The sequence below is a fragment of the Medicago truncatula genome, chromosome 3, assembly GCF_003473485.1.
Source record: "Medicago truncatula cultivar Jemalong A17 chromosome 3, MtrunA17r5.0-ANR, whole genome shotgun sequence".
Taxonomy (NCBI): Eukaryota; Viridiplantae; Streptophyta; class Magnoliopsida; order Fabales; family Fabaceae; genus Medicago; species Medicago truncatula.
In genome coordinates this window covers 34,195,162-34,207,217 of record NC_053044.1, presented here as the reverse complement: position 1 = coordinate 34,207,217, position 12,056 = coordinate 34,195,162, and the positions used below count along the sequence as shown (strand labels likewise).

Genomic DNA, 12,056 nt, shown 5'->3' with positions numbered 1-12,056 from the left:
AAGTGAATAAGAAACCATCCAAATAGAAAAACCAATTGCTTCAGGCACGCTAAAATTTCAATTGTGCATAACGTTCAGGAGATACGATCTGAACTGTTTAGGAGTTATCTCCATTCAGTTTGTTTCATGTTCGCAGAGAGCGAGAGGCAAACTCTCCTCCAACACGTGGATGTGGTTGTTGTCAAAGTGAATGTGAGTGAGGGAGTAGAAGGTTCTAGCTCACGGATTGAACATATTGATGTTGACATTGAGATGTAATCAATTGCAACGTTAACATGTTGTGTATAGTTTCCCAACCACAACCCGAAATATTGTTTCAATCTACCATGAGCATATTCATTTATATTTTTTGTTGTGTTACCAAAATGCATAACACGGTTTGTCCACACCTTCATAGTTTTTTTCTTTAAGGGTTTCAATATGGTACTTTCAACATGATTCATGAATTTTGGTAATATTTCATACTTTTCTCAAGTGTACAGTTACATATGTATATAGTTCCTCGTAAAGAGAATACACTAATTTTCAAGCATCCATGATGGTGTTACATAAATTCGTCGACTTCACCTATTTTTATTTCGAACTTGTCACTTTGCAATTTGTCTTGCACCTAGCTCTCACATTTTTCGAAATATGAAATTCACACACCAAATTAGTAGAAGTTGGAAACGTTTTGGCAAGAACATTCATCAATGTGATATCCCTATCCATAACAATTAACTTCGACATATTTTCTTTACACTTCAAAAGATCAATACACTCATATATAGAGCCCAAGAGAAATTATCCTCTTTTTCACAAGTCAGAAAATCAAACCCAACAGAGTATGCCAATTGCATTGAGGTGACCCCAGCTATCTTAAACAATGAAATTTTGTAGTGTTTGGTTTTATAAGTGGAATCCATCAACAAAATAGTAGGAAAAATAATCACCATCGAATTTATCTATTTTAATATATAGTAAATCATGCATTTCTTGCTTGACAATGAACCAAATTAATAATCTCTTTTCGATCTTCATACTTCTTTTAGGGACAATATTTCACACTTATCAATGGAATAGACCTCTGGATCCATTTTTGGAACAATGAGGGGTTCAACCATATCTACGTATATATCATAAAACAAAATATAAAACATGAATCAAACAATAAAACTTGGGGGGGTCTGGGAGAAATTGGGGGGGCTAGAAAAGCACAGTCGAGTGTAATATTGTTAGGCCCAGATCTCGCTCAGCAAATTTGGTAAAACACACGGAAAGAAATTTCAAACTAAACGACGTCGTTGGTTCTTGGATAAAATTATCGAAGAGGTCACAAAAACAAGAATGGCGAACGCAGAGAGCAGTAGCAGAAGCTCAAGATGGTCCCTCAAGGGATTCACTGCTCTCGTCACCGGCGGAACACGTGGAATCGGACATGCTATCGTGGAAGAACTCGCTGAGTTTGGTGCCACAGTCTACACTTGTTCTAGGAACCAAGAGGAGCTGAATAAACGCTTAAATGAGTGGAAAGAGAAAGGTTTTTCTGTTTATGGATCTGTTTGTGATGCATCTTCTTCTTCTCAAAGAGAGGAGCTTATTCAAAATGTGGCTTCTTCTTTCAATGGCAAACTCAACATATTTGTGAGTTTTTCCTTTTCTATATATTTTGTTTTGCATTTCTATATAATTGATGCTGAATTTAAGAAAATGAATGTAATCACATGTGTCTGTGTCCTACATTGGATATCTCTTCGATCAGAAGTGTCGGTGCTATGTTATGACTTCATCTCATATGTTGATATGATGTTCTTGTGAGTTTAGGTGAACAATGCTGGAACAAATGTGAGGAAGCCAACAATCGAGTATACGGCCGAAGATTATTCGAAAGTGATGACTACTAACTTGGATTCTGCATATCATCTATGCCAACTGACATATCCTCTTCTTAAAGAATCTGGAAATGGAAGCATTGTTTTCATTTCCTCTGTTGGGTCTCTGACAAGCGTAGGTACTGGAAGCATCTATGCAGCGAGTAAAGGTAATTTGGAAATGGAAGCATTATGTTATCTTTAACCTTTTGTTGAAATATAATGGATACAAACTAAAAGATTTATTGTGTTGTTTTCTTCAGCTGCAATCAATCAGCTGACAAAAAGTCTTGCTTGTGAATGGGCGAAAGACAACATAAGGAGCAACTGTGTCGCACCCTGGTATACAAAAACACCACTTGTGGAACATGTAATGCTCTTTCACACCTTCAATTATTCATTCTGTGGCTTTGTCATTTTTTTTTTATGAAGATTGTTTGAATTTGTAATGATCATTTGATTTGTATGAAATGACTGATTGGTCATTGTTTAATCGGAGGTGTATGGTATGGTATTCTTCTATTTTGTTATTGGGTTCTTTATAGTAAATAATGACCTGTGTTTTGATGTTTTTACATTGATACTCCATTTTGAGGATCATTTGGTAGTGTAGGATTAGGAAGAATTTAAGATAGAACTCAGTACTGCATGTCTATAGTCTCTGAGTGTCGATAACTCTTTGGATTATTGAATAGGGAAATCAAAATTGCTTGCATATTTGGGATGACTCATATTTTGCTACATTCTGATTTCATTGGTAGTGGTGCCCTTATCACAAGTCTAATGATTTTCCATATTGACGGGAAAATGTATGTTTTGGTGTTTTGTTTTCAATCAGCGTAATTACTACCATCAAGATCATTTGATAATCAGAAACTTTAAGGTATCAACAGGCAAAGTGTCTGTATATGCACTTAGCAAAGCACCATTTGTCTGTTAGAACCAAAGATAATAAATTGGTTGTTGCTTTATTCTCGGTGATTACCAGTGTTGTCCATGGTGAAATATGGCAGAAGACTAAAATACACCATAGAAATGCGCCATTGTCTATGGTGGTTGTCAAAAAATTCAGACAAGTCATTCTGCCATGGTAGCCATTTGATAACACTGGTGAATACTTGCATTATATAATTCATTTAGTATTGCATACAGGGTGACGTAAATGACAACTTTTTAATGATCTGATAGCTTTTCTTCTCCATAATTTTTTTCAAAAATAATATCTACCTGCTGCCTTCTGTTTGATTCACGTATGTATATGACACACAATTGTGGCTCATCCAATGTCACGTCTCTTTGATTCACGTATGCGAAGATACCGAAATCATGTTTTAGAATATACTTCTTAAAATAATCTGGGTAGTCAATCCCAGCCAATCCTGGCGCGATCCATAGGAGTGGAGCAGCCCAGAGGAAAATCGCAACGGAGAGGATCCCGGCCAATCCTTGACTTGTGTTGGAGTTTGGAATTGGATGTAATGTTTTGATTAAGACTTGTGAATGTTTTTGATTTATGAGTGTTCCATGAGTTTTGAGTTATTTGTTTAATTTTATATCAAATATATGGTTTTTTATACTTTACCTCATTCATGTAATTTGTCCAAAAGTTGATCAATCCCGGCGATCCCGCTACCCGCTATCCCACTTTTGGGGTCGGCCGCTATCCGGGATTGACTACATAGAAATTAATACATATGAATAAGAAATGAACTGGCTTTGAGGGCAGCAACATGGAAAATATGGACCTATTTGTTATGACACATAGGTTTGGCTCTGTAACATCTTTCTTGGATCTGCACATGCTCTAGTGTAGTGTGTTGTACCTGCTGTGTTTGTGTAGGTGGTTTGTTTATCTGTGTATGGAGGGTTTTCTGCTATCATAGGCTAATTCATTAAGTGCTGATGATTCAAAACATATATGTGACTGTAATGTTAGTGTGCTCATCTGTAGTATTAATCTATTAATGGCAATGTTTTGTTCATAACTTGTGTTGCTAATTTGTCTTTCTTACAGCTAATTGCTAACGAAGAGTTTGTGAATCAAGTACTATCTCGAACACCAATAAAGCGTATAGCAGAAACACATGAAGTGTCTTCCTTGGTGACTTTCCTTTGCCTGCCAGCTGCTTCCTACATCACTGGCCAGATTGTTTCTGTTGATGGAGGATTTACTGTGAATGGGTTTCAACCCAGCATGAGGATTACCTAATGCACTGGATGTGATTTGTTTATTTTCAACACAATAATGCTATTCGTCAAGTTTTGGTTTAATAGGATCTGGCTTTCAGTTTGTCATATATCATTTTGTTTTCTGAATAGTATTCCTGATGATGTTCATTTACTATGACTACTCTTGGAAGGAACAAATGAAAAAGGCACCATGTCATGTCAATTGCAAATTCTTAAAATGTTCCGTTCTTATTGGATCAAGACTAAAATTTTGTTTGAATTCTTGAAACAGAACAAAGAATTCAATGTTTAGCAAAAAAATTGCAAACTGGTGATTCATGTGGAGACAAAGGCATAACTTAAAAAAGACCAAAGACAGCTTCTATTCCTTCTTCACTGCCTGTCCTCCTCAAGCCATGTTTGAATGATAGATGTCTAACTTTTTTGAGTCTGCAAAGTTTGTACTCCATGAAATTAGCCACTTATCACACTATGGTTATCATTATGCCAAATTTATGGAGCAATGTTCTAACCCTTACATTATCACAAATTAAACTTAAGCATATATGATAAATAAAATTTAATATAACACATTCATCAAACTTTATGTAATATACCATATTATGTCATTCATCAAACTTGCCAAAAAATTTATAAATCCAAGTCTATAATAATTACAGCATATATACATTATAAAATTGAACATATTTGAAAAAAAATTACACAAAAAAGCAACATTTTCTCACTTAGGCATTTCATCAAACACCTTATGTGCACTCTAAATTAGGAGCACAGCTAGTGTTATTTGAACATCTAAAGGGCTACATTGTACCTACATTTACACTAAACAACAACAATTCAGCATAAATAATACTTTAAAACATCTAAATCAAGCTTAATTTTCAATTTTCTAACCTAACCTAAAACTAACATTTGACTCAAAATTATGAAAACTAACACCCTAAACAAACTACACTGCATGTAAATAGGAAGGAAAGAACTTACTTGTGAATTAATTGATGAAATTTGGCGCAAATTCGTGAAGTACAAGTTTGGAGAAATTTGGAAGTTGAGAAATCTGGAAAATGGAAAAATGAGGGTTATGTTCTTGTTTATTCGCAGAACGTAGCGTTTGTTAACAACTGCTAGCTTCCAGCGGCAGTTATCTGCCGACGCTTTGGATAACGGTAGTTAACTACCGCTGGGGGTATTTATGTATTTTACTTGTGTCAATAGGAACTTTCATTTGTCAAAAAAGCAATTTTCTAATTTCATTTGTTTTTTAAGAAGCTAAACTAGCCCATCCAAATTGGCACGGAGAGAATCGAACCTGAAACATTGAGGAGGAGCACACTCCCAAGTCCCAAGTCTCGAGTCAATACCACCATGCTAACCCAATATAATTTCAATTTAGTTTTCTTAACACTTCCTATTTGAAGTCTATTGATGAAGTGAAAAGTATTAAGTTGGCCTATTAAGTTTTGTGTGCGCGTGCGTGCGTGACCACTACAGGAAAAAAGGACAATAAGTTCATAATGTACATATATCATTTCTCATGTAGATATGGCACTCTTTTAGACGGTCCTCGGTAGATGGTGTCTAGTTTATAAAGACGGAAGTGTAGCCCTCACAAATTATATGAATCATAGAAACCAACATAAGTCAAGTTGGTTCTTTGTGAAAATCAATATTACTAAAGTCGATATTTTATTATGGAAGAAAGTTGAGAAAGCCAGTATAAATATAAATTATATGTACAATTTGGCGAAAAATTGAAGGCATCTAAATATCAAAGAATTATAAATGCACTCTCCATGTTTTCATATCTATTTTTTTTTTCATTTTCAATATTATCAAATATATCACTTTTTTTAAGAATTGACCTAATTGTTGTGTCAGTGTATTTTTCACTTCATTAGCTTGTTGAGACTCAAATGTTGATCTTTTTTTGATTTTTTTTCTTCTATTTTTGGCTTGTTAAAAAATTGTTAGACTGATTAATTGGTTGACTCTAATACAAGTATGAGTGGTGCACAAGTATAATAAAATTTGGAACTACAATAACACAGGTACAACACAAAGATAAAAATAAAAAGAGGTTTCTCTTCTTTCAGTTTCAAAGAATAAAACAATGATTCCACCTTTAAAAGTCCTTCAAAGTTAGTTTGGTTGTAATTAGAGGATGATAAATAAACCAAGACACGTAGGTTTTTTTCCTGGACATTGGTTTTTTTTTGTTGTTATTTTTTATAATAATTGTAGTGTGTTGTTGGTTGTAATTACTTGCATTTAGTGTTAGGAGTTTTTTTGGGAGGCAACTTCCCATCACCATCATCATCCACTTTTGTTTTTGGAAAACATTTCATCCACTGTGTTGTATTACGGTATAATATTAATGTAACAGTTTCTCTTGTGAAATGCAAATGCATGTTTCTGGATTTCTTATTGTGAAATGCATGTTTTCTGAATTTCTCACTAACATAGGAGAATTTTTACACTAATTTATTATTGGTTTTAGAATAGATGAGGGTAAACGGGTATTTAATAAAACTCAATCATATTCTAAGTTTTTTATTTTCTTCGATAAAACGGTTGGAAGACCTCAATCATATTGGTAAGATGTTTTGTTTAAGAGAATTGTTTTATTTAGGTGGCATATGTATTCATGTTATTCATCGGGGGGTGGGCGTGATTATTCCGACATAGAGGGCATAACCACGTATCCTCCCCCGTCTCCTGCTCCAAGACACATAGGTTTTTTTCCTGGATATAGGTTTTTTTTTGTTATTTTTATAATAATTGTAGTGTGTTGTTGGTTGTAATTACTTGCCTTTAGTGTTAGAGTTTTTTTCGAACTGAACAAACAGCCTAAACATAAATACCTAGAATATATCATCAATATAGATTATTTCTGAGAGAACCAAAGAACACGAAAAGACATTGCTATCTTTTTGACCAGTTTTCTTCTTCACATCAGATTCAAAGATAAATTTCTTGGAAGTATGCCCAACTTGTTTGAGGAAAGCAAAAGGGTGTCCAACTGTTCATGCAATCGGATCTTTCCTTGAGTATTTGGTATCTCCATTGTTGCGAGAGGATGATTCCTACAATGACAATGTTCCAACATCACAACACGAAAAAGTTGCAAAACAGGTTTTTTTTTCATTCACTTTGAAGCATTTTATTATTTGAAATCCAAAGACTTTACTATTTTAAACCAAACAATAGAATTCGAAAAATAGAATGCTATAGCCGTCTATAAAAATTAGAACTTGATTTATATAGTTACATGGGATGAATAACCGAACTTGAATTCACTGTGTATACAATGTCTATGTATGTAATCCTTGGTCTTGTGAAAATAGGGGTTGAAAGACCAGTATATTTTGTTTATAACATAGCTATATCCCTCTCTTAGTAAAAACCAAAAGAGATGGTTTTATTCTTTTTTTGATTGCTTAGTGTATGAGTTATTGTTGCTAGCTACAAGTAGAATTTTTAAATCCCCTCAGAGATGGTTATGAATTGGTCAATAATGGCATTCAAATTGATAAAAAATTTCACTTTTGATTTTTTTTTTAAAAAAAGATATGATTTGATATAAAAAATACTAAGGATTAATAGACATCAAAACAGAAATTATTCTTCAATCATGGTACCCAATTTAAATTTCTGACTTTGACATCTACTTGCAATTCCTTTTAGGTAAGCTAATCCAAAGATTAAATAAAAACTATTCGAACTGTTTCTATCTGATATTAAATTTAAAGATCCAAACGTATTTAATAATCTGATTATGATGTAGATGCATAAAGTCGTGTTATTGAACAATTACTACCACAGAAAATTGAATCAAAACCTAGCATTCTTACCGTAAAAGGAATTTTGCAAGATCATAACCATCGATGACAACATACATGAAATTCACTTTGCTGCCATACTACACTGAGTTAGTTGACGCAGAGGAGCAGCTGTCATTAACTGAAAAACAAATCATGAGTTCCTATGATATATGTTCATCTTTAGATCCAACAAAAAATGTTCCTAATACAAAGGATTTGCCCATTTCAAAAGTTGCCTCCTTTTGGTTGATAGCAAGAAAGAAAACTGCTTCTTGAATTTTGATTCCTTTGCCCATGGATCATGGTCATTGATTGAAAAAGATGTTGATACCTCAGACCAAATTCTTGAAGTTACAAGTAATATCAATAACATTTATATGAATATTATGTAAAATAGAACACTTTATATATAACATTTGATATTTCATGCTTGTGTAGCCTTCGAACTCCATTGATCAAATTAAGTTGTAGCGGTTGGAAGGCCACATCAGCTGTCAAGTACTTCCCCATGCTTCCTTACAGTGAAATTATCTAAGAATGGATTTGGTTGGTAAATTTTGCTCTTTTGACTACTTGATACTAAAGATATAAAGAGGAATGAATATTGAAGGAATGAAAATTTGAAGAAAGTGAGATGGTTTTTTTTTTTTTTTTTGTAGGAGAGAAAACTAATAGATAGTTAGAGGAAAGAAAGATACGTATTTAGTAAATTATATATTTGCCCTTATAAAAAAAGTGAGATAGTAATGTGGAAATGTGTGTGTGCGTGCGTGCGTGTGTAATGGAAGAAAGATCAATGTTACTAAGCTCGAGATATTTGATGGAAGAAATGTTAGAAAGCCAATATATCGATACAAAGATTGTTTGAGGATAAGTCCAAATATTCAAGGTTAGAGGCATGTTAGAAGTTGTGTAGAATTGGTGGAATATTTGTGAATTAAAATCATTGTAGCCTTAGATCAAAGTAGTTTAGAAACTCAAGTACTAGAATGTAAAAATCGATCTCACCTCTCGGTTTCCTTGTGGATACTAAAATCAAGCTTTGTAACTCTATTAGTGATGTCGTCATAGTTGACTCCTCTCCATGCACAATAAGATTATATATATATATATATATTCTTTTTAGCGAAGTAGTAAAATTCTTAAATCACACACATAGTTTTGTGTTCGCGTGCGTGCGTGATCACTTACAGGAAAAAAGGATAATAAATTCATACTTTGCATATGATACTCAAAATCTTATGAACACCCTCGGTAGATGATGTTTAATTTACAAAGACGGAAGTGTAGCACCGAAAAATTAGGAATCATAGAAACCAAATAAAGACAATTGGGCTCTTTGTGAAAATCAATATTGCTAAGGTTGAGATTTTACTATATAAATTATCAGTATGAATATTTGAAAATAAGTCCAAATATTGAAGGTTAGAGGCATGAAGTTGTATAGATTTGGCAGAATACTTGGTGAATTAAAATCATTGTAGCTTAGGTCCAAGTAAATCAGAAACTCAAGACCTAGAATAGTAAAATTGATCCCACCTTTCAATGTTTCCTCTAGGACACTAAAGTCAAGCTTTGTAACTCGGTCAATGATATTGGTACAAAAAATTCTTCATATCATTGTGAATTATCTCTGTGAATGTATGCTTTGATTGTTCATGCTTATTTAAATCTAAGCACAATTGCATTCTTTTCAGTTTTTCCAAGGAGCAACTTGAGTTATATATCTCCATAACATACACAATGTTGTTTCATGTTTGCTTTGCAATATTTCATGATCATTTTTCACTGTTGCTTTTGTCAAACAATGGTAATTCATACAATGGCCACCCACCTTTTGTTAAGTTAATTTTTGAAAACCTCCTTATAAACATGATACTCTTAGATGGAGAGATCATGGCACATGTTCATCACTTTTCACAAGACCCCTATGTTATTTTAACCGTGCTCTGAATGTTAAGAACAACATAAAACTAGATGTTTTGCTTAAATGAACCCAAATTGTCAAACTATACACAAACTTATAAGAAAACTTTTTCCAATAGAACAGTATATGGTAGTAATCTTGCATATACTACAATATTAGTATTTTAAGGTTTGTGCATTGTTATTAAAGAAATAATTAATTATGTTGATTTTAATGATAAAATTAATATCATTTACTAAAACACCATTATTAATTGTAGTTAATGGAGCAATTAAGTTAGATGAAATTCAATAAATAAGATTATAATAGTGAAAAAAATAATAAATGTTGTATTGATATTCTAAAATGACAATTATGTTGAGACAGGAAAAAAATATTAAAGAAGCAGTTATTTTAAAACGGATGGAGTACTTGAGAGAAAACAAGGTGGAGAAATAAATCAATGCAATTGGCCCGCTTAACACTTAGCTATCGTACAATGCATACTCTCTATCCCGGAAGGATAAGTCGGTAATATGACTCTACTACGACCAAAAATGGAGCATCTTACAAATTTTTTACTAATCCTTCAAATACTTTTGGCACATACATAATATGGCCAGTGAGAAGTGATATGATATAATGTATGCATGCATGCATCAAATAAAGTTTATTAATACTCTGTCTCATTATAATTGTCTTACTAATTGTAGTTAAGTGAAGTGAAATTCAATAAAGAGGGGTATATTATTAACAAAAAATAATAATAAATGTTGCATTGATATTCTAAAGTGACAATTATTTTGAGACATATATAGAAAAAATGCTAAAGTGACAATTAAAATGAGATGGAGGGAATAATAAATAATGAGTTGGATCCCTAAAAACAAAGAGTTGGATTATTTGATATAAAAAAAAGTGAAGTGTGCATGTGCGTCAAGACTTAGAGAAAAAAAACTAGGATAAGAAGTTTATACTTTGTTTGTTCAAAAAAAAAAAAGAAGTTTATACTTTGCACATAGCTCTCAAAATCTTAGTGCTTTGTTTGGATGAGAAAAGAAAGAAAGAAAGAAAGAGGAATGAAAGTTTGAAGAAAGTGAGGTGGTTTTTTGGTAGGAGAGAAAGTGAATAGATAGTTAGAAGAAGGAAAGATACATATTTAGTAAATGACATATTTGCCATTATAAAAAAGTGAGATGATAATGTAAAAATGAGCGGGCGTGTGTGCATGCGTGTTCATGCAGCGTACAACCAACAAAAACTTCCATTTACATGCACCTGACTTGCAAATATTGTTAAATGCTTAGAAAATTAAAAATTTGTGTTGTGAATTCCGGTAAAAATCACACCAATGAATAACAAAGATGTGTGGAGCAAAGGAAGTGGTAATCAATGTGTAAAGTGTCTCCAAGCAACAACAACAAAAACAGACCTAGATCTAAGTTTAGAGCAACACCATAAGCATAATCAAAGCACAAAGATAAGCAATGAAAGAAAGGAACAAACACACTGAGATTGTTGACCCAGTTCGGTCCAATATGACCTAATCTGGGGGAGAGAGCAGCCCTCCAATCCACTATGATGAAATTGTTACAAAAGAGTTACAAGAAATTAGCTTATAAGCTTACACAAGAGCAAGACCTAATTTCTACCCATCTTGTGTCACCCACACTCTCAATAATGAATCCTAAGAGAAAACACAAAAGGAAGCTATTTGATCATTCCAATGATGAAATCTCACTCCCCAAGGTGTTTACAATGTTTCCCAACCCAAAAGATCATCGACACTCAACTCTAAAGTTACCTCCTTTGTAATCCAAGTTTCTGTCTCTTCAAGCTCTCCTTCAAAATCTGCACAAGAACACTTATATAGCAGTCTTCAGCTGTCAAAATCGTGTCACGTTTTTCCAAATCGTGACACGATTGGTGCGTACGACCCAAGGTAAGACCAATCTTATCCTGAAAAACGTACCCAGCAAGTTTGAAAATTGTGTCACGTTTTCTCAAAATCGTGACACGATTGAACACCCTGCAAACCATGCTCACTACCTGAAAATTGTGACACGTTGATGAAATCGTGTCACGATTTCTCTGTTCTTCCAAACCACAAATTTGAAGCCAATATACTTTGGCCAATCGGGAATATCTTATTTATGCCTCAAATGCACTCAGAAGGGCAGCATTAATATCATCAAAATGTACTTAACAACTGAAATCAGGATCTATATATATTACTAATTAGCTATTTGTATTTAACAATCATAAAATTAGAAATTGTTTCTTTTTATT

General features: G+C 33.3%; 1 protein-coding gene across 1 annotated transcript; it reads left to right on the top strand.

Moving 5' to 3' along the window:
- The first annotated feature begins 1,273 nt into the window (after positions 1–1,273).
- LOC25489336 (tropinone reductase homolog At5g06060) lies at positions 1,274–4,278 on the top strand. The gene is made up of 4 exons (XM_013605251.3): positions 1,274–1,623; positions 1,804–2,020; positions 2,114–2,220; positions 3,865–4,278. The coding sequence occupies exons 1-4, from the start codon at positions 1,327–1,329 to the stop codon at positions 4,057–4,059; spliced, it is 816 nt and encodes a 271-aa protein (XP_013460705.1). The 5' UTR covers positions 1,274–1,326; the 3' UTR covers positions 4,060–4,278.
- Positions 4,279–12,056: the final 7,778 nt, after the last annotated feature.